At 39.0% G+C, this 23,827-nt stretch overlaps 1 protein-coding gene across 1 annotated transcript; it reads right to left on the bottom strand.

Moving 5' to 3' along the window:
• Positions 1 to 10: 10 nt before the first annotated feature.
• On the bottom strand, positions 11 to 12,733 carry KIAA0319 (KIAA0319 ortholog). The gene is made up of 12 exons (XM_015818381.1): positions 12,589 to 12,733; positions 10,464 to 10,596; positions 7,819 to 7,967; positions 7,379 to 7,519; positions 7,188 to 7,189; positions 6,512 to 6,650; positions 5,682 to 5,841; positions 4,824 to 4,966; positions 4,567 to 4,689; positions 4,064 to 4,154; positions 2,227 to 2,318; positions 11 to 1,628 (listed from the first exon to the last, which is right to left on the bottom strand). The coding sequence occupies exons 1-12, from the start codon at positions 12,677 to 12,679 to the stop codon at positions 1,450 to 1,452; spliced, it is 1,443 nt and encodes a 480-aa protein (XP_015673867.1). The 5' UTR covers positions 12,680 to 12,733; the 3' UTR covers positions 11 to 1,449.
• Positions 12,734 to 23,827: the final 11,094 nt, after the last annotated feature.

Here is a 23,827-nt window from a genome sequence, read left to right as displayed (position 1 = left end):
GGGGAGAAATGATACACTTTATTAGAATAGATGTTGATGGTAAAGTAGTTTCCATAAGCCTTCTACTTGAACAAAGTTTAGTAGATGTGAAAGCTCCTATAGCTGATCTAGATTTTGAGGAAATTGAGGTTACACATAACATCTGTGATCACTTAATCGTGTAAATAGCTTGATCTCCTTTTTTTTGCTTGAGATGTGTGTGGTTTTATTGGCCAATAGATGCATTAAGATTCTTTTCCATTCATCATTGTTCATATCCAATAAAACATCTCATTTGTAACCTTGTTTATGTACAGAATGTACATGCATATATATCCACTATTGGCTTCATATATATAATCATCCTATTTATGTCCTGCAAAATAATTTCACACACATTTAGATTAGTTTAGATGACACGATACAATCCCTAAGAAATTATTCAACAGCTAATTCAAAATTTTAAAAGTTTGAGCTTTTTTATGGTAACCACTAAGGAAAATACTAGATTATTATCCCAACTATATTTTACTGAGCCTCTAGGTAGAATAAAGTGCAGGTCTGAGTAACAGCTCTCATCCAAGTTATCCTGGAAAGATCCTTGTATGAAATGGTACTTATTTTTCTGAACAGCCAAAGCAATCTTTAATCCTAGATCTAGCTTTCTAAAAGAGGATCCTGAAGATGGGAGACAGTCGAGAGGATTATGCCACACATAGCTTGCCACGGGTTTTCCAATGGCTGCATCCAACAGGAAGAAAAGCAAGCCTTGTGCTCACTCCCACACAGATTGGCAAAAAGCAAGGTTTTGCACGGAGTCAGTTTTTATTCCCTCCAAAACATATTCATATCTGAACGTATATTCCTTCCATATATTCACCTTATATTGCACTATTACTGCTAATCAGTAGTTGTATGTTTTATGACTCATCCTGTCATAAATCTAAACACGATTTATGTTTAACAGCACGATATTCTCAAAGCAGAGTTTAGCAGATATATAACTTGATCCCTATTCATCCCCACACTCATACACTCTCATTTATTGAGCAAATGAAAGTTAAGAGAACTGTTTTGTCTACATGTCAGTTTTAATAACTCTGATAAGTTTTCATATTGATAGAAGTGGCTTCCTATACAGACAAGTTCACTCTGTTCTAAGAAGACTAATATAAGGAGGTTTTCCTCTATGATCTTGTAACATAGAAGCCTTGGTTAAGATTTTAATAGTAAATTTTTAGAAGTCCATGAGACATGAGGTAAATGCCACCTCTGATAAACAGGCTTTAAAAAAACGTGGCTTAAAAAGACTGCTTGAAAAACAGCAAAATATCGATGGTATTCCCCTCTCCTTTGCCATGCTGGAAATTTATGAGTTTGTCTGCTTCTTTGGTACTTTAGGAAAATAGAGAACTGTCCAGGCTTCAGTGCCCTGAAGTAACCATTTTCCTAAGAAAGCCGTGCATCCATTTATCTATCCTTTGAGCTGTAGCTGAAGGAGATCCCATTTTTCATGTCACTATTCATCATGTTTCTGGAGTTTTCCCTTTCAACCTTCTCTCTGCTAAATATGGTATCCTGGTCGCTCTCAAACTCAGACTCTGAAACCATCAAACTGGAATTATGTTCAGTACTTCTGTGTTTGATACCTGTGTGGAAGGAAAGCATGAGGATTAGGTTGCCCTGCGGTCCTCTTAGGTAGGAAATCCTTCTAACTACATGATGTTCAACTAGTCTTTCGTGTTTTATTTTAATTGTAATTGGTTGGTTGAATTCATAGACTGACCCAAAATAAAACCATTGCATTAATGGCAAAATTAATTAACTACAGTCAAAAGGATTACCCCTAGAAACAGTTAAATTGAAACATCTTGTTCAAGGTTTCCCAACCTTGGCAACTTTAACATGTGTGGACTTCAATTCCCAGAATTCCCCAGCCAGCTGAGGAATTCTGGGAATTGAAGTCCACGCATCTTAAAGTTGCCATGGTTGGGAAACCCTGATCTTGTTTCTACTTCAGTGCAAACAGATTCAAAGTGACTGAAATAAATTTGCTAAAATCAGTGTTTTTTTCACAGTGATTATCTGTGAACAATGCAAAAGATCTTTATAGTTTTATAATATTACTAATTTGTTATGGCATGAAGTTTTATTACCAGCTTGTTCCATCAGAGGCAAATCTCTCCTCAACTGTAAAATCATAATCCTTTAGTTTAGAATGAAAGAAATAATAAAGGAATGTCATACCGTATTTGGGCCTGAGCTCCATTCTTTCCTGATCATCTATGTTGTCCAAAATTGTATATTTCATTTTCTTTCTTATTTTGGTCCTCTTTTGGCTATGAATTAAAGAGTATTAATTAGGTTCTGGGAAACCAACTTCCTAACGATGCATACCTTTACTCCCAAGCCTCATTCATAAACTGCTATTCATGTCTTTTGGCAAGTGCAGCTGCCCTACAGGTGTGACCATACCCAGTATAACCCTGTGCCCATTTACAAATAACCAAGTCTATATGGATGTCTTGAGTGTGGTTAAAGGCACTTTGGATAGTCACAGCCCAAAAGGATTGGGTTCACCCTGTTCACAGACATAACACTAGTTTAATTGGCTATGGCTCTTTATGAAAGCAGGCAATGTATTTATAAAGCATGGTTGATAATAGTGTTTTACATTTAAAAGCTTAGGTAAATCATACTATAGCTTCATGTAATATGTTATCCAGCTAGACAGCTTATTGCACATTTTGCCCATTCTACTGTGTTATGAGTAATCACAAATATATAGGGGGAGAGCTTATTTTTAAATTGTCTCATCAGATTCTTCAAGATGTGATGGAACTAACTGGCCAGGATGCCTAGGAATTCTGGGAGTATTAAACAGCACATCTGTTTAATAACTTCATTAACTTTCCAAATCCATGGAATTATTAAAGAGCAAATAGTTCTGTCCTTTTAAAACATCTTTATAATTAAATATGATTGTCTAACGTATGCTAGTGAGCATCACAAACCAAAGAAGAGTAGCCTACAGTCTAAACTTGCAATTTTTAGGGGGAGGGGGAAGTGGTCCCAAAGCCTGTCATAATTACATTCCTACAAACCAGTAGCAAATTATCAGACATAACAATGTTAATTTCACACCAGTCTCAAATTGCTGTAAGCTTTGGATAGATTTAGTGCTACTTGAGATACTATTACTACAAAAAAAAAACCAGAAAATCAGGGCCACCATTTGCATGACATTTTATCACACTGGCAGCTACTAATGTTTATTTTTTTAAAAAAAAACAATGCTTTGACTTTCCTCATCCCTGGTTTAAACTGAATAGAGCAGGGCTTTTCAACCTTTTCACCCATTGTACCACTTTTAGGATATGGCAATATCCGAGTACCACCAGTCACCTAGCAAGGTGTCAAAAACTTGATGACCCCCCCAAAAAAAGGAAAAAAGTGATAAAGTACAGCTAGTCCTCGACTTACAACAGTTCGCTTAGTGACTGTTCGAAGTTACAACGGCACTGAAAAAAGTGCGCCCCCCCAAGCCACAGCCGAGCAAGACACCTGCCTGCCCGTCCGGCCGCACTCTTCCTCCCGTTCGAGGTTTTCATTGTTGTGAGCATTTCTGTTGAGGATTGGCAGTGGGGGTGGGGTGGGGGGTGTTCGGTTTTTATTCCCCCCGTCTGCTGGGTGGTTGCAGCAGGTTTTGGTCACTTCACATGACCCTGGGACACTGTGACTGTCATAAATATGAATCAGTTGCCAAGCATCTGAATGTAAAGACCCTGGAGAGGCTGCAACATTCCAGCTGATCGGCGCTTCTTCTGGGCTCAGCAGAAGTGCCAGGATCAGCGCCGAGCTCCAGCTGGAGCCTGGTGCTGATCCTGGCTCTTCCGCTGAGCCCTGACAGCCCTGCAGCTCCAGCCGTCTCTCGCTCAGGCTTGTGCGGTGCTGCCACCGGTTCAGCTCATTCCCCTCCCCCGCTACTTTTCTAGGATGGTCGCGTACCACCTGCCAGGTGTCAATGTACCACAGGTGGTACCCGTACCACTGGTTGAAAAGCCCTGGAATAGAGGACTATTACCTTTTGCAACAGCAGATGCAAAGCCAAATTAACCCTACCACCAATGCAATTACGATGAAAGCAGATGCTGATACGTAGAGTATACTCCATTCTAGAAGACAAAATTGGAACATTTGAAGTTAGAATCAAAGGACCCATTTAGGTAGGGTCTACCATTAGATGTTCCTCTCCGTTCCGTACTGTGCATATTTTACGTAAAGTAAATAATTTGTTTATGTAATATCGACGGGTAGGTGGTTTTTCTTGAGGTGTAATACAGTGATACTACGTTTGGGGTACTGAATGAACGTAGATTACAACCCTATATTTATACTTTTTGCCCAACCCTTCCAACTCCAGTAGATTTAGTTCCCTAGGAATCCTCATACTACCCTTGACAAATTGTTGGTTTAATAGACTTCATTACCACAGCACATGTCTTTCTTCTACAGTGCATTATCAATATTAAAATAATATCTTAACAGACTTAGGCTATTACTGGGAAACATATTATCCCAACTCACCACAATTGCTCTCCCCACCGCTTAGGTATCGCTGTATCAAATTTTCCATCCACATTTGATAGCAAATACAATGCTTTGTGATGGGGTCACAGCTTCCATGTCCGGAACATTTTAAGAGGCAAGCTGGAAATCACAAAGCAACTGAAATTATTTACTGTACGTAGTTAAAATTAACACTGGGCTACTTTTAAGAGTGAAAACTACCCTTTGATATATATTTTTTTTCCTGCCATGGACAAGGGCATTCAAATACATACCAGCTGTGTCAACACGAAGCACTTTAAAAAGTAGAAAATTTGGCTTTTCCTTCAAGAGTTGCAAACGCAGCACTTGGGCAACATCTGAAGCCTTTATGATTTTGTAGGGATGCCCATTCTGAACATAGAACACAACAGCAGTGCTGAAAGGAAGATGCATAGATTAAATAACAATAGATTTATTACAGCAATCAGAAATCTTTCTTTAGGATTAGCACCACCTACCCCAATTATGATTCTTTCTTCCTAGAATAACCCTGCAATTGTAAACATATAATTGGCTGTCAAGCACCGGGGCAATCTAGGCTGTTCAAATGAGTATCAAGTTTTATTGCAAGCTTAAGTTCTCTACAAGAATCTGAACTACTAACGGCCAAAGGAAATTGGTCGTAAATAAGGGTTAACATGGGCTGGACTCAGATCTCTTGTGGGGGCAAAGGGACTCATGACTGATGACACGTTTGACCCCTCCCTCGGGCTCAGTCTAGTCATCTCCTACATTGGCTGCTGGTAAAACTGCTAAGTTTCTGTCCCATGAAATAAAATATGGAAAACAAGACATTGCAAAGTATAAAGTTTCAGAACCACAGGATTTTATATATAAAATTATATATAAAATTATTCACATATGAATAATTAAGGTTTAATGCCCAATCTTAATGTCTACTATGAATAAGTTCAATGGGACTAATATCCAAGTAGATGTGTACAAAGTAATAATAATTACTCTCTCTCTCTCTCTCTCTCTCTCTCTCTCTCTCTCTCTCTCTCTCTCTCTCTCTCTCTCTCTCTCTCTGTGTGTGTGTGTGGTGTGTGTGTGTGTGTGTGTAAAAACTATTTTTTCCTATCTCCTTGTACCTGATATCAGAATAAGCATGTATCTTCCGGATATTAATGTCTGTTTGTACGACATCCAGGAGTGCTGCTACCTGTTGCATGAGGGTATCTTTCTGTTGTTCAGTTAGTTGACCAACTTCAACTTGCAAGATCAATTCCACAAGCCCATTTTTCTTTGGGTCTGTAAATGAAAAAAAAAAAAGCTTTTCCTGAGAGCCTGTCACATAATGCCTAACTACATGACAGTAATATTTGGAGGTAACACCTAGCTAACCTTAGTTGGATACTTAAATGAGAAAATGCCAGGAAATTCCAAAGTTTCAAGCTAAGAAATAAAAAAAAAATAACTTGAAGATGGCAAATACTTCCATACTGTTGAAATGCCCATAAGTCAACAAAAGTTCAAAGCATCTGATTGGATGATGCTTCTGATGTACTTTAAGCATGTGCTATGAACTGAAATGGAAAGTTTGGAAAGCTACCCTAAAACCTCTGCATCAAAAGAAAATCTGACCCAAGACCTGATCATCTGGATTGGGAAGATTTTCAACCATTTTGCCAAAGAAAAGGAATTTGGGAATAATGCAATAAAATAGCTTAGATGTCTATGGAGATTCTCAGTCTTCCAGGTTATAGTTATCCCAAAGGTGCTTCTTTCCTGAGGCAACAAGGTTTTCTTCTTTTTCTTTGAAGAGTTTTGCTTCTCATCCAAGAAGCTTCTTCAGCTCTGAACTTCTTGGATTGGAACTGAAACGTCTTCAAAGAAAAACAAGAAAGTCCTGCTGCCTTGGGAAAAAACACCTTTGGGAAAAATAGCTTAGGCTGTATAAATGTCTTAGAAAACAGCTTACCAGGCCATACTTCCACAACAGCCGTGTCAATATCTGACTCTCCTTTGGCATCAGTGACTTTCAAGTGAAACATGTAGTTCCCCTCTACAAGATTAGTTAGCTGTAAGACAGCCTCACGGTTGGAGCCAAGAATTGCATCCTGCAAAAGCAAAGAAGATGTGTACAAAATAATAATAATCTCTCTCTCTCTCTCTCTCTCTCTCTCTCTCTCTCTCTCTCTCTCTCTCTCTCTCTCTTCCTCCCTCCCTCCCTCTCTCTCTCTCTCTCTCTCTCTCGCAGTGACAGCCAGCCTGAATGTCATAAAATTGGTAATGTCATAAAATTGGTCTAGGACCTAGTGGTAGTCCTCAACTTACAACAGTAGTGACTTAGGGCTGTTCTTCAGACTTACAACCATTGCAGCATCCCCATGGTAACGTGATCTAAATTCAGATGCTTGACAACTGACTCATATTTATGGCAGTTGCAGTGTCCTGAGATCATGTACAACTGCAGTGCTTCATTTAACAACTGTGGCAAGAAAGATCATAAAATGGGGCAAAACTCACTTAACAACTGTCTTACTTAGCAACAGAAATTTTAGGCTCAATTATGCTGGTAAGTCAAAGACTACCTGTACTGGCTAACAGGTACACCATGAGGTATGTACCCTCAAAATCATGAATCTTGTCTTTACTCCTCAAAAGTTTTGTCTTCGTAGAGGTCGACTAAACGGACTTCGCCAAGGTAGGGTTAAATCAATTTAAGAGTTAAACTACCGAGTATAATCGCAGGTATTCGTCATTTGTCTATCGGACTATTTTTATTTGAGTCTTTTTATAAGGTAAACCAGGTTAATCTATGAAATTTATGAATGTGGTCGACGACCTGAGACCGGTACCCGGATCCAAAGATAAGACACAATTCCTTGGTCATCGACAGAGTGGGACCCATCCAAAGCAATAGAGTTATTGGGGAGAACAAGGATATGTTTGCCCCCTGCAAGGGCCTTTGGCGGAGAGTTGCTGCCTAAATACAACAAAGGGAAAGATTTGTTCAAACAAGAAAAGAGGATGATAATACAGCCCAAAGGTAAAGCTTGTATTAAGAAGATTCTAAGAATGCCAGATAATTGAATGTAAATGCTGAAGTGATGGATCAAAACAGCCCCAACCATTTAGCAAGCCCCAAATTGCTTATCCGTGGTTAGACAATTGGATCAGGACTGGAAAGATTAAAATGGAAGCCCTGAATATCTAAAATATAGGAGAGGAATAGAAACATATAGTCAGGAAATGTCTTCAAAAACGTGGGACAGAAAACCTTACCCTCCTGAACAATCACAGAAAGTATGGCGGTGCTGCTCAGCCCTTGATCATCTTCGACTGTCAGTCTGAAATGATAGGTTCCAATCTGTAGATCTGAGACAGTTGCCACTGCGCTATCAGCATTCTCCATACGCAAAGAACTTGGCCCACTGTGGCAAAACAAAGTAACCCATAATGCTGGATCCAATTCTAGCTCAACATTTAAAAGCATTATTGCAAGCAAGGAAATCAACTCTGAGTGTTCTTTGGAAGCCGAAGCTGAAATACTTTGGCCGCATAATGAGAAGAGAGGACTCATTGGAAAAGACCCTGAGGTTGGGAAAGATTGAAGACAAAAGGAGAAAAGAGGACGGCAGAGGAAGAGATGGTTGGATAGTGTCATTGATGCAATGAACATGAGTGCGACATCGCCTGGAGGCGGGGAGGGGCGGTCGCCATTGCTAGGCGTTGTGAGGGGCCGGCTGCTAAGGGGAGCACATGACGGGATGTTGGGGGGTCCAGTCACCTTGAAGAAAGTTGCTGAGTGGACAAAGTGGCCGTGGGAATGGTGACGGGAGAAGGCAGGAAGTAGTTGGGCTGACCGGGGGGGGGCAGGAGTTAGACCCCCCCTTATAAAGCAGGGGGACGGAGGTCCTGGCCGGCAGCAAACGGGGGCAGAAAAGGAAAAGTTCCTACTGGCCATGATTACTGTAATATATTAATTACTAATTGGAACAGTACATAGGGCAACCATTTGTCTGAAATGGTAATAGGGTCTCCTGCTTGAGCAGAGGGCTGGACTAGATGAACTCTGAGGTCCCTTCCACCTCTCTTATTCTATGATTCTGTAAGGGTCTCCTGCTTGAGCTAGAAGACTTCTGAAGTCCCTTCCAACTCTGTTATTCTATGAATTTGGGCAAACTCTGGGAAACAATGGAGGACAGGGATCCTGGCATAGGATCATGAAGAGTCAGATATGATTTAGCAAATGAACAACTATTAAAAAATTATTGCAAGCTGCTGGGGCATCCCAGGAGATGACTGAAGTGTCAAGTATTTTAGTCCTTGGTTTTAGTTTTGTTTTTATGATTTTAGAATTTTATGGTTTGTAGTTTTATTACTGCTGTGAGCTGCCCAGAGGTTTGTTTTAAGATGAGTGTACATGCATTAAATTTGCTCCATATAGTTATTTATTAAATGAATAACTACATGGAACAAATCTCAACAACAATGGCATCCAGGGTTCTGATTCTTCAAGAGGCAAACTTAATTCATCACAGTCATTCTCAAAATGGCTAAACAGGAAAAGTTGAGTCTGAGTCAATAACCCAAGCACTAATTATAAGGGAGTAAGACTCAACGTGTTTCTAAGTAAGCAAACCCAAATTCAGGTTGCAAATATTCTAGTTACATGATTTGCCACTAGTTCAGTCACATGTCATCATAGCAAAGGTGATGAACATACAGTATCTTCTCTTGCTAAACTTTGTTCAGAAGCACAGAATTCTAGAAATTAAAATGGCACTGTGAACACTATTTTGAACAAACACTTGGTGAACTAATTATTTAAGACATCCATCAAAAAATCGTAATCCTAGGACAGGGGTAGGCAACCTTGGCTCTTTTATGACTCGTGGACTTCAACTCCCAGAATTCCTGAGCCTGCTCATATTACTTTATAAATAACTCAAGGTGATAAGTATGCACACAGAAATATGCCTTCCTCTTCCTATTTTCCCCAAACAATAACCTTGTAAAGTGAGTTGGACTGAGAGAGAATGATTGGACCGAAATCACCCAGGTGGCTTTCTTGCCCAAGGCAGGATTAGAACTCAGAGTCTCCTGGTTTCTAATCTCGTACCTTAATCACTACACTGGTGATCCTTGACTTACAACCACAACTGAGCCCAAAATTTCTTTTGCTAAGCAAGACAGTTGTGAAGTGAGTTTTGCCCTATTTTACGACCTTTCTTGCCACAGTTGTTAAGTGGATCTCTGCAGTTGGTAAGTTAGTAATAGGGTTGTTAAGTGAATCTGGTTTCCCCGTTGACTTTGTCGTCAGAAGGTAGCAAAAGGGGAACCTGGGACACTGCAACCATCATAAATGCATGTCGGTTGGCAAGCGTCCAAATTTGAATCACATAATCGTGGGGATGCTGCAATGGTCGTGTCACTACACAAATGGTTGTAAGTCAAGGATTACCTGTACATCTATTATGTCACCTTCCCTGACTTTGTCAATGTAACCAAGTTAATGGACAAGTATTAATATAAAGTGTAGCATGTTTGGCACCTACTTCACCATGAACTGCTCTGGAAACGTTATTTTTTCCAAGAGGTCACAATTCTGTAGGAAACAGCATTGATAATGTTTCAAACTAGAGATAGGCGATTAAGAACCATTAAGATTTCCTATTCAAATCATACAATCAGCAGGATTTAAATACAGGCATCTATAACATGGGTCAAAAAAAGTTAAGGTGGTGGCTATAATTACATAGGCAAAGCTGCCGTCCTGACTATTACGTAACTTTTCCCCAACACTCTGTGTCACCCCACATGAAATATTCGTTTACTTTAGCTTTCCACTCTCCTTGCCTTCCTTAAACCTTTTCAGTCCAGGGTCACCCATGCCTTGGAGTGCATCTTCCCTCCATACAAAATACCTGATATTCTCCCAGTGATAGTAAACAATCCCTAAGTCATCAGTGCTCATGCTCCCATCGAGATTAGTGCTCCGGATAGGATAGGTCAACATTTTATCAGGGCCAGTCACGGCTGCTGGAGGCTTGTTTTGCCCTGTAACAAAGTCAAAAACAATACAATCCAAATGTTCTTTCTATATATGTATTAATGAGATCTATTTCCTCCTCTTTAAGGAATTACAGGAACTTTAACATCAGTAAAGAGAACAGAAAGGGTTAGGTTTGGGGGTTGAGTTAGGGGTAAGGGTTAGGTTAGGATTAGGCTTAAGGTTGGGGCTAGGGTTAGGATTAGGATTGGGATTAGGGTTGGGGTTAGGTAAAGGCTAGGATTGAAGTTGGGATTACGGGTTGGGATTAGAATTAGGGAGGATGAATAGATTCTTTTATATTCTTTTCTTATTGCCATCTTCTACAAAATTCTTTTACTTCTACAAAAATCCCAATGGAAAAAAAGACTCCAGAAAATTGATCCCTCATAATTTAACCTTAACCCTTGACGGGAATCATTCTTGCTGACAGATTCAGCCCATAGGTTTTTCTATATTTATAGAACTAAAGGTAGAAAGCATACAGGTTAGATGCAGGTGTCTTTAAACACTAACAAGTATTTCTAGAGTAGGCCTCCATGGTACACAGCCTGCCAACTAACCTGGTGCAACCTACCACACAACGGTGCCTCTGTGGTATCTCTCTGGTCTTGGCCAGGACCAGAGAGGATGAACCAAATGTCTTCATGGAAATTAATAAGGAGCTCAAGTATACAACCTATCCTTGCCTAGTGCCAGAGGATCTTTCCTGTGAAATTCCACTGTGATAAATCATGCCACTGCCATTGTGCAATGACAAAACTAAAAGAGAAATAGCTACCCAATCAGATCCCTTCTCAACTGCGGCCATCAAAATACCTGCATAACAGCAGTACTTAGGCTGCTTTGCAAGCAGGTTATGCAGCTAAAACTCAAGAACTTGAACATACAGTTAAAATATCTTATCCTGGACCTCTAGACATGCCGTCTGCTGAAATCAGTTCCTGCACTGGTCCCTGAGAAGATGCAGTATATAGAGTACAAATCTATTTGGGGATGTTGAAGGGAAAATGTATCAAGGTCATCTTCCTTCCCCAAGCTATCTCTGCCTTCAGAGGCATTAACTGAGGAGAGGATCTTTAAAATTAGGGTGACCACTTCTGGGAAATACTTACAATTCCTTTCTTTTAATTTCTACTTCTGTTGCTTTATTATTTGTGTGCCTGTGGGAACATTCAAATGAGAACAATATATTGAAGGATAAACCATCTTTCCCCAACGTATGCTATGCCGCAATTCCCAGCATCCCTAACCAGCATAGCCATGAAGGTTTGTAAGTCCAATCTATCTGGGCAGCCTGAGATTGGTAAAGGTTGACGTGCGTGTTTCTTTTAAAAAATGGTACATAGGTTGCTCAATAAGCAATTCTGATTTCATGTCTATTTTTATATTTCCAGCTCATTTCTTAACCAAAGTGCTTATAGACAATGTAAACATCCCAACATAAAAGAAACATCTCCTTATAGAGAGATTGGCAGGAAAGATGTAAGCAAATTGAAGAAGCTGAATATTAAGAAGTCAAATAAGCAAAGAAAGTAAGGAATCACCTCCTCACTTTGAAAATGATTTCTACCCCCTTCAATTATGGAAGAAGATAGCAGAAGCGACAACAGGGATCTCTCCCCCAACTCCATTCATGATTCTCTTACCCTATGCCCTATCAATTAGACTTGATCTAATTCTCCTACACTCTGGTTTTTTTATCCAGAGCAGTGGAGGGAGCAGCCCTTCTAATTCAAGAGTCCTGTGCCTGACTCCATCCTTCCAAGCCATATTTTTTCAGGGTTTCTCCCACAAGGCAGTTACAGTATATTACTCCCATATAGGAGACCTGCTATATGCATTCAATTCCCATGGTCCAATTTCTATTCAATGCAGGTAACAATAATGGACACTGCAAAGCAGGCCACTGTTCTCTCCTACTTTTAACATCAAAGTCAGATGCATCAGCTCACGAGCCCAGATGTTCTACTATGTCAGGCAGCTATATGATGCCCTACCAGGCCAGACTGTTACTGTGACTTCAGTTGTTGACTTCTGATTTGCCAAATCCGTTACTGTCAGCTGGAACTTATATTCTCCCTCTTGCATTGAAGACAGTTGAAGATATGGACTCCTTACACCCTAGAAAATCACACAGAGAACACAAATCAGAGGTGAGGGGGGGGGAAGTGCAATATAATGCTGTGTGCTCTTCCATGTGAAATATTTGCTGTTGATCTCCATGTAAGTACTGATGCAGAGTGTACACGTTGCATTAACCATCATGTGGCTTGTTTAATTCTGGCCTAGCATAGTGTAAGAATACAGTCATCGTGTTTTATAAAGTAGGATTTATGATTTGGAAGGTTGAGTGAATACAGCACATTATGCTTTGTCCGATCAATTATGGCTTAGTATGCATGAAACCCAACACACTCTTATAACTTATAACACGGTTACCTTTCAAATAAATTAAAATGGGCATCAAAACTAAAAGCACCACATGTTTCACATATAATAGTCAAATAAATTTTAGAGTGCTCTGTGCAATTTGCTGCTTAATACTTGACTGGCAATTTATGGTTAAGGCATGTCCATTAGCCTTACTCGAGTAGAAGAGTTATAACATTCTCTGCCATGTTAATACAACTTAACCTTTCGTGGCTGGTAACGCACTCGTAAATCATGTAATGCCACTCAGGAACTACCGGTAATACCCAAAGGATACATATGCAGCCCTACCCAAAGGAATTGGAAATGCAGGCAAGTTTAATTACATCCTTATTTCTTTTACAGACTTAGTTCATCTATATTCTATATTTATTCTATAGAATATAGAATATTCTATATTTCTTCTGTTATGGATCTCAAGGCAATATATGTGGGTTTTCCAGGGAAGCTCCTATCCAAACATTGTTCAAACCCAAACTTGCTTAGCTTCAGCAAGACTAATTATTCTATGCTTTTAGGTAATGCCCTGTTTTTAATTCACATTTTCACAAAACTCCAAGTTCTACAAATCAGAAGGAATCTCCTTTGTAAAACTTAAAAGTTAAAAGTTAGATAGTCAACATAGGACCAGGCACCAATGCAAGCATCTCAACCAATTTCAGGGCTTTTGGCCTGTTTTCAGAAGCACCACAAATTTCTTTTCAAAACTAGTTTCAGATATAACACAAACAGTATGGCATAAAGCAAGATGTCCTTCAGTTACCTGCATGGCTACCACTGTGCTTTTACTTTTGGGACTCAGGGACCACTCGTAGCTGACAATTTTTTGATCATCCTTACTCTGGTTTCCATTTAATGTGACTGAATTTTGAGGCAAACTAATTTCCTGATCTGGTCCAGCATTGGCAACAGGAGGAGAATCCAACAGTTTGTTGACTCTCAAGGAAGCTATTGTGGAGTTAACTGCTCCATCAGAATCAGTGACAATTAGCCTGAACAACAAAAACAAAAAAAAATAATATGTGAAGAATTCATATACTGAAAAGTGTGCCGTTATCCTAACCACATCTCCTAGCTATGTATGCAAGCTATAATTCCATGCATATTTAACTGGGAGAAAATTCAATCAAATTCATGGTACTGCATCTGAACACATATTCATAGTTTTGACTGCTGGATGTGATCTGGTCCTTTGACCACTTTCATCTGAGCCTACTACATCTCCTCCTGATCTAATACATTTGAATCAAAATATATATTGATACAATATTATGTTCATAACCACAATTACAAGAATAAGAAATTAGGCTTTTGTATTTATTTTATGGTGAAATCTCAGACACATTTGAGAAAAGACAAATGCTAGTTCTCTCAACCTGCCTCTGAAGCTATAAAGTCAGAGATTCAAACTACATCAGAACTGAATAAGGCTAAGGAAGTAAACTCCAACCTTACTCACTTGGTTTATTCCAAAGAATTTCTTCTAGAGCAGTCTGAGAGAAGAATGAAAAATCATAAAAATTTCTCCACTAATGATCTTCTACTCAATCCTTTTGCTTTCCATGAATGAAGGAACTCTTTCACTGATGGAAAGGCCAATCTGGATCTAACCCTAAATATAAACAATTCGACTAATTTCTCTAAATGCAGAAGTAAGGATTCCTTGGCTTAGTTTGTATTTTGTTGGGAAAGCAATAATTAGAATCACTCACCTGAAAGTATAATTGCCAGGAATAAGATTAGAAAGGTATAAAAGAGGTGTATCAGCTGATGCCTTCTTTTCCCGCAAGGGACCCTCAATTTCTTCCCAGTGGTAACTCACAATTTTAATATCATCTACACTTTCTGTGTTTGAGGAAAATATCAGAGCCATAGGTCAATAAGCAAGTATCTCAGTAAGTACTTATTAATATTCTATGCCCATGGTGGCGAACCTATGGCACGCGTGCCACAGGTGGCACACAGAGTCCTCTCTGTGGGCACGTGCGTCCTTGCCCCAGTTCTAGGCATTCAGCTGGGTTTTATAAACCCTTTTTGCTTTAGGTCTCCACCGCCATATGCAAAAAAAAAAAAAAGGTTCTATCAATCAATCAATTTCAACTTCTCGTGGGAAAAAAAAAGATCTCGCAAAGTTAGAATTGATTGATTGAACTTTTTAGTCCCACCCAGTCTGCTGTTACCACCGCAACCACGCCCACCCAATGGGCCACGCCCACCCAGCACCCGATGATACATAAGTGGGTTTTGGGTTGCAGTTTGGGCACTCCGTCTCTAAAAGGTTCGCCATCACTGTTCTATGCTATGATTTTTTTTATCTGTTCATGTGCTAGATTCATAAAAAGCACTTTCTCCCCAATTTTTCTTCATAACAAGAGCAACCTTGTGAAGTAGTTTGGGCTGAGAAATAGTACCTGGTCCAAAGCCATCCAGAGAGAACTTTTTAATCATGGTTTCTGTATTTCCATGATTTAGAAATCCCCTCCCCCCCTAATGACTAATTATATTGGTTCTCTACCAGAATTACCAGTTTTCTACATCACTAACATGCCAGCAACTCACAGACTATGCCAACATCTATCTCATGACAGACTGTTTATAAAAAGGACAGAATTCGGAATATTACATTTAATAGTAAATTGGAAAAGGTTGTATTAGAATAGGGGTGTCAAACTGGCAGTCTATGGGCCGGATGCATCACACACAGGCCACGCCCACCCCAGCTCCACAAAGGCAAAAAAATGTCACGATACGTCACTATATGTCACGTGACGCAATCAGGTTTGACACCCGTGCATTAGAAGAGTGTCTTTGTGAAGAAATAACATGCATTATGGCAATTAGGGTAAACTGCAATCTTTATCAATCCATTTATCTATCTAAGTGTGGAAAAAAATGTTTATAATTAGCTAATAATGGAAAAGAATAGAATATTCCATGCCATAATGGCTCAGATTAAGACTGATTTCCACATCCCTATATTATAATGCAAAACAACAATGGTACTTACGATTTCCATCAATGAAAGCAGAAGTTGTAGGATAAGAAATCTCCTGGACTTTGGGAGAGACAATAGCAACAGGAGGGTCATTTATTCGGATTGCTGGATAAAGATAAGAACCAGAATACCTCGTATAATTAAATAAATGCACTGCATGCATTTCAAACCCATGCTTGTTAAAAAAAAAATCAGAAACCACCTCCTGACCGTTGAAAATATTAAATTCTTATCATGAGAAATAAGTAGATTTTGACCAATATCATATTTTTTTTTTTAAAAAAAAAGATCACTGCAAATTGCTATTTGGAAAAAAAACAAAGACCACACTAGGCCTTGTGTCCAAATGAAGGAAACTGTATCATGTCTGGAATTTGTGATGCTGGATTATCCTAATGGTAAACAGCAGCCCAATCAATCATTCTGCTTCAATATCCTGCTTTGTTCCTTATGTGAACAAACTCTACAATAATCCTGCCCAACTTCAGGAGGCCGAGAACTATCAGTATCTTTCAACTAGTGTGCTAGAAATTGCATTTCAAAAAGAAGCCTATATCCTTAAAATGTTAATTTGTTCATTTAATTAAATCAATTTAAACACACCTGTATTATTGTGATTATTACTGAAGTTATTTTACCTTGCCTTTCTATTTGGAAAGCATTCAACTTAATATAGTTGTTCACCACATATTTCTCTTCTCTTCTGAATTAAAAATAGTTCAGCAGAAACTTTTGGAAGGAACCCAAGAGGATTACATCCAACATTGGACGGTGTGTGTGTGTGTGTGTGTAGATACCTGTAAATCCAAGATTATTTTATATGTCCTATCTAGGATTGTTACAAATAGCCAAAAAATGATGAGGCAGAGGAATACATGCAGGGGGAAAAATTATATTACCAATTCAAACATATTGGCTATGCCTGGTGTTTAACTTAGGCTGCAAATACAGGTAGACCTCAACTTTCAACCATTCATTTAGTGATATTCTAAGTTACAACAGCACTGGAAAAAGTGACTTATGATCATGTTACACATTTTCGACCATTGCAGCATCCCCATTGATCATGGGATCAAAATTCAGACGCTTGGCAACTGACATGTATTTATGACAGTTGCAGTGTCCCGGGGACAGATGACCACCTTTTATGAATTTTTGACAAGCAAAGCCAATGGGGAAGCCACATTCACTTAATCACATTACTAACTTAACAACTGCAGTGATTCACTTAACAACTGTGGCAAGAAAGATCATAAAATTGAGCAAAACTCATTTAATAACTGTCTTGCTTAGCAACGGAAATTGTGGACTCAATTGTGGCTGTAAGTTGAGGACTGTATTTAAATTCAGCTAGAAATAAACTGTATCCTTGGCAACTTGATTTTATTCTTCCTTTAGGTTCAAAATTAGTAAGTACTATAGAGCAGCAGTCCCCAAAACCATTATGGCTTGGCGGCCTGGCAGGGGGGGATGAGAGGGGAACCGGCCCATCAGTTGCACAAGTCGAGCTGTGCACAGCACACACACACAGCTGTGCACAGCCACTGGTGCAGCCTGGTTCCAAACAAACTACAACCCAATAATGGGCTGGGCCCAGGGGTTGGTTAGAGTAAAAGAAGGTTTAAAGCAGGCAAAATTTCTTTAAATCGTCACCCGGAGAATTGCCTTCCATCTTGTAATAACAAATTACCAGGATAAATCCACAAGAAAACCTTCTTCTACCTTAAAAAGAAACAAGGAAAGGGACGAGGTGGGAACTTTTCACTGTTATTCCTTATTTGAAAACATTTGGGAATAATAAAGTATCAACAGTGAACTTTATTCAGATCCACCAAAGTAGAAATTAAGTTAACTGTCTGGAAAGCAGTTTTACCTGGCTGGACAGAAACATTTAGAAATCCTTCTCCAAATGCATTTTCAGCAGAAACAGTCACTCTGAAGACATAGGCACCTTCTGGCAGCTGGTAGAGAAACAGTGTGTTGGTATGGGTGCATTAATTTTAAATAAATGTAGGGCATCTGAAGGGCATAGTTCAAATCACTCCAAGATGGGTGAGTCTACTCATATCAAATCCAGAATAAGCATATGCCTAGCACAGCCTTGCCTGCCCAATTGTTTTTCAGAAGTGTGGAGGCTGGCACATCTGAATTCCCAATCAGTATTGATGGAGAAGACTGCTTTAGACCTGGACTATTACCCAGAATGACCAGCAAATTATTTAGGAAGAAAACAATTTAAGAAAGTCTGTCAACAAAACTGTAATTTATTTACAAACCTACCGGTACCAATACCATGTCAAGATCTGGAAGCATGACAGACTTTCACCTTCTCAATGTAAGTTCTGCTAAGACAATTGGCTTGTCATAGTCATAAATAGAAAGCTAATTGAAATTGGCTTCCCAGTGAATATGGCCAATTGACCAGTCTGGGAAGCTCTTTCTGGCTTGAAGCTTTTTCAATTTATAAACAAGGAACTGAATTCTGTCAGTTTGTATGACTTTCCTGGGTTAGGGTGAGTTCCAGAATCACCCGATAAGATCCTCCATACAGCAGTGATCTGCAAGAAGATTCTGGAGTGGCACTCTAAAGTAGCCAGGTGAGTCGTCCATAACCTGGGAGGTGTCATTGTTGAAAAAGCAGTCGTTCTGGAATTTATTTTTCAAATGGGCAGTAGGTTGTGCCTTTCACTTTTTAAACACTTTGATTATTACCATGTTTCCCTGAAAATAAGACCCACCCGAAAATAAGACCTAGCCTGATTTTTTGGGGGTGGGATTAATATAAGGCCTACTCCAAAAATAAGCCCAGGAGTGGGCGTGGTCAGCACAAGCAGCGGTGAGTGCGTGGGGGCTGACAGTGTCCAACAACAGCCACAGCCTGCCAGCCCCTTGGCACAGACCAGGTAAGTCCGTGCGCAGAGGCAGAGGCAGGGGGAAATGTTTGGGCGCCTATGGAGTGCTTGGGAACGAAGCGATTCACTCGGTTCCCAAGCACCCCATAGGCGTCCAAGCACTTTTCCCCCGAATGGAGGTCTGACAGACACTGAAAGCTCCATCTACTTGCAAATGGGGCGCTTGGAGATGGAGCTAATTGCTTCGTTTCAAAGCACCCCAATCGCAAGCAGACGGAGCTTCCAGTCTCCGTCAGATCTCCATTCGAGGGAAAAGTGTTTGGGCGCTTATGGGCACTTGGGGCAGTTCCACCCTCATCCCACTTTCCCCGCCTCGTGGCGGCATCATGTTACAGCCGGCCATGTAGCCTGCTGTGAGTGGCTGCAGAAGTGGGCCAGCAGCCACGCAGCCTCCTGTGGGGCTATTGGTGCCACCGCTGCGAGGCGAGGCAGGTGTCAGGAAAAAAGACCTACTGCCTCTTTTGGAGGCAAAAAAACCTGGGTCTTATTTTCGGGGAAACACAGTATCTTTGCTAGGTTAAAAAAAGGTTCTTCTCAGTCACAGCCTGTTATTCCTTTTTGAAGATCTGCACCATTTAACCACAGTTAAAAAATTATGGTTTTATTTTGTCATTTTCATGAATTAATAAGTTTAAATAGAACTACATATGATTTCCCACAATAGGGAAAAAATGGATTTGGTTAAGATAGCGATGTAAACTGTTTTTAACAAAGAGATTTTATTTGGTCTTTGTTTTATTGCTTCTGGTTTTTAGGTTTGAAGTTGAAAAAAAATGAAATTTAGAATTTAATTTGAAGATTTAATAACTGTGTAGTTATAGAACTGACTTGTAATAATTATAAGTAATGTAAAAAGTTGAGGTCATAAATGTGTTAGTATTTTATTGTGTTGAAAAGAGTCAAAATCAACCCCTTTTTTTTCTTCTTGTTTTTAATCTTGCACTTCCCCCTTTTTTAATCTTTACTTTCATGGCATTTTATGTTATAATAAACCTTAATATAACTTCCATTAAAAAAGCAGAAAGCTAATTAAGAAAACTCTTGGTTTTTCCCAATTTAGCAATTACTATATTCTAATAGATCTGTGGCAATGAATGTTGAACTTAATGGCCTGATTCAGCAGGACTCTTCTTGTGTTATTGGCTAATGTTCTGTACATTTAGAATCTGAAAAATAACAGGGCGGATGCTCATCACCACATATTAACTTCTCTTCTAAAGTGAGACAAATGGTTTTCAAATAGTTGAACATTCATACGTCATGATTCCATACGATTGGAAGCCATGGTTATACTGATACCCACATCCATAGATCAGGAATCTTATATGAGCAGCTGCTTTATCAATAAAGATTCAAGTGGCAAACAGGGAGGATTACACATATCAGAAAATGTGAACACTTCCAGATATCCAGGACTTCATACAAGTTTGATTGGGCAAGAGCCTACTCACTTGAGAAAGTTTTAGAGTTGACGTGTGCTTCTCTTTCATTTCACCGTCATAGCTATCAGGGTAAGTGATCAAGCTCCATTCATAAATATAGTCTGTTTCTAAACAAAGAAGAAAATATAGCACAAATAATTATGTCTGCTATTATGCAACAGAGAAATAGCACTACCAGGGGTAGGGAACCTTGGCTCTTTTATGACTTGTGGACTTCAACTCCCAGAATTCCTGAGTCAGCAGGAGCCAAGGTTCCCTACCCTGCGGCCTAGTCACTTTCATAGGATAGAGGAATTGTAACTCTCCCCTTGTCCTACAACTTTTACTATGCAAGACATTCTTGCCAGACCTGGTCTCTCAGCACTGATGATGCTACCTAGTTTAGAAATGAAGCGTTTATTATTTTTTAAAGGACGCTAATCTTATATGCACATATCAGGTGGCCATATACAGTATATTTTCACTAAGTTAAACAAATGCATAATTTTTTAAATTAGATATGCTGTTTTATTGTCCCATTATTATTTTTTTCCCATTCCCTAATAACTATTTCTCTTTCTACTCTTTTATTGTAAAGGCTGGTCAAAGACCATAATAAAGATATTTGATTTGATTTGATATTCAGTGTAAGTGATAGGATTTAATTTTGAGTCATGTAGCTGTCTAGGTTATTCCAACATGCAGGTCTTTTGTCCCAAAGATGCTTTTTCACGAGGCAACTGAACTTTCTTGAAAAAAAAGAAAGTTTCCTGGACGATTGAGAATCTTCATAGACATGCAGGGATTTTCTTTCGAGACAGGAACAATGGCTGATTACTGTAGTTCTCACTTTGAATTTAACTGTTCATGTTTCTCTTCTGTTTAAATCAGGCTTGCAAAATGCTCACCAAAAGTTATTAGCCAAGAAACAATTCTAACAGCTCTGTGTTAGGGTTTTGGTAAAGTCCAGGATCTTTCTAGTTAATGGCCAAGTATACTTCCCAACAACCTATACACATAATGAAATTTTAAAAAATTTAAAGGAAGTAATTTAAGGGAGGGGCTGAGTATACTGTTTTGGAGGGCAATCTTCTGTTCCTGGTGTCTGGTGTACGCTAATCATTTGTGGATGATAATAATTCCACTTTTTCTCAATTTCTGTGGACTTATTTCCATATGAGACAGAATTAAGTTGGAACTCTGTGGAGAATTTGGACGTATCACTTCAGAATACAAGCAGCTGATAAATGTTTTTAAAATATCCCCATCCACCACCACCACCACCCCAAAAAAAAAAAAAAAAACAGCAAGAAAATACACATCTCCCAGAAACAAAATAAAACAGACTAATAAAACAGGATAGATTACAACCCTTCTTCTTTATGTGCTAATTTTAATAAAAAACAAAAATATGGAGAAACACTAAATAAATAAACTAAAAATACAGAATCAAGCCAAAAGAAGAACATACATTAGACTATCTCATTTGGCTGAACGTTTAAATCAACATTTCTGTCTGTTTGCTTGAAGCCAATCCTTTTCTTTTTAATTATTCGGAAATAATTAAATAATTTGGACTGCCTTTTCATTAAAATATATCAAGAGCCAACAAGAACAACGGAATGGCTGTCCATAGAAAAACTAAAGGTTAACAATGATTACAGCATAAATAAAAATATATCAGACATTAAAGTTTGGGGGGAATCTAGGGGGAAGATAGGTTTTAGCCTATTAAAAACATCTCAAGTGTCTCAATAGCAAGAGCTTCTCAGAGAAAGGAGTTACGCAATGATGGCTTCTCCATGGTAACCAACTGCTGTATCTGGATAAGAACCTCCGGGAAAATCTTAGGTTTTTGGCAATTTAACCAAGAGATATTCTTCCAACATCGCAGTCTTAAACCAGGAAGTCCTTCAACCATAATTTGAAGACTATCTCAACAAAGAAAGAGATTGGTATTATGAATATGCTCTCAAAATCTCAGTCATAATGAAGTCATGTTACCTGCTTTGGTGGCCGATGTGGAAAACGTAACTTCACCTGCAGCACAAGGTGCAGTGCTATGAGCCCTGGTGGGAAATGTTGTGGGTTTAGTTTGTATGAAATTATCTGGGTTTGATACTTCAGTTTGTGCCGGGATGGTGGAGAGAAATTCCAGAATTCCCGATGAAGGAGGATTATGAGGATGTGTTACCACCTACAAGACAAAGGGCAGGAATATATCATTATTGTAATTTTTTTTCACATTCTGGTACACAATGTTGAAAAATAAGCATGTATCGGAAGCTCTAGATTCAAAATTCTAATTTAGCTAGAATCGACAATATTATCAGCAAAGTCTGGAAAAATACTATATTTTCCAAAATACCAAGAGTTGCACAAACACCCTTATATACACAGGTTTATCCCTTCTCTTTTCATTCTTCTTTTAATAATTAGCCAAAACGTAAGATACAAGCAGCAGTTCTATGATTAGGAATAGCAATAGCACTTAGACTTATATACTGTTTCACAGTGCTTTACAGCCCTCTCAAAGCAGTTTACAGAGTCAGCATATTGCCCCCAACAATCTGGGTCCTTATTTTAGTGACCTCGGAAAGATGGAAGGTTGCGTCAACCTTGAGCCAGTCAAGATCGAACTGCTGACAGTCGGCAGAGTTAGCCTGCAATACTGCATTCTAACCACTGCACCACCATGGCTCTCTAACAAAATTTATTTTTGTTTTAATGCAGCCTCTTAGTGGAACAAACAAAACTGAATAATTACATTACCTTCATTTAGGTAATGTACTTGAATGGCAGGTAGCTTCAGTCTACATGATAGGAAGCAACTAGATCTTTTTCCTATCACATGTGCACACGTATTTCTTTGCTCATAAAAGGATGTTTAAAGAAATCTGCTTTGCCTTGTTTTTTATGCCAGCTCAGAATTTCATCAAGAATGAAGAAATTTGCCAATCCAAAGTTATTTGGGTGCGGAATTGATGGTCCTCTGGATGCTGACTAGCATCAAATAATATTGCATGGAATTTGCAATACTTGCTCAGCCCTAGTCATTAGGATACATGCGACATCCAAAAAGATAAAATGTGAAGACAGACACAAAGAAATACTTCTTCTCATGCATCCAGCCGCCCTGAGTCCGTAAGGAGAAGGGCGGGATAAAAATTGAATAAATAATAATAAATAAATAATAATAATAATGCTTTATGAAAGTATTAGTTTATGGAATTTGCTGCCACAAGATACAGTTCTGATCACTGGTTAACGTGACAATTGAATTAATAAAGGTTACATCTGCCAAGCGCTATTTGTCACATCATATGGCAGCCTTCCAAACTGGCTAGGGAATTCAGCATTAATTATTTGGTAGTATATTTTATATTCCAACTGCTATCAAGTTATCTTGGCCCAAGATATCTAGAGACTGTCAGAGTAAGGAAGGCTGTTACAGTTCCAAGTTTAGCCTTTGCCTGTT

Source organism: Protobothrops mucrosquamatus, unplaced genomic scaffold (assembly GCF_001527695.2).
Source record: "Protobothrops mucrosquamatus isolate PMUCROS unplaced genomic scaffold, P.Mucros_1.0 scaffold733, whole genome shotgun sequence".
In the NCBI taxonomy this organism is placed as follows: Eukaryota; Metazoa; Chordata; class Lepidosauria; order Squamata; family Viperidae; genus Protobothrops; species Protobothrops mucrosquamatus.
This window is presented reverse-complemented; position numbering and strand designations above follow the sequence as displayed.

What these genes read in the sequence shown, in the direction of transcription:
- KIAA0319 (XM_015818381.1), bottom strand. Translation starts at nt 12,679, where the DNA reads ATGCAAGAGGGAGAATATAAGTTCCAGCTGACAGTAACGGATTTGGCA. An exon ending in CGGTGGGGAGAGCAATTGTG is followed by an intron (nt 4,155 to 4,566) that starts GTGAGTTGGGAT and finishes TTTGTCTTCTAG; the next exon opens with AATGGAGTATACTCTACGTA. An exon ending in GGAGCTCAGGCCCAAATACG is followed by an intron (nt 1,629 to 2,226) that starts GTATGACATTCC and finishes CCTTCCACACAG; the next exon opens with GTATCAAACACAGAAGTACT.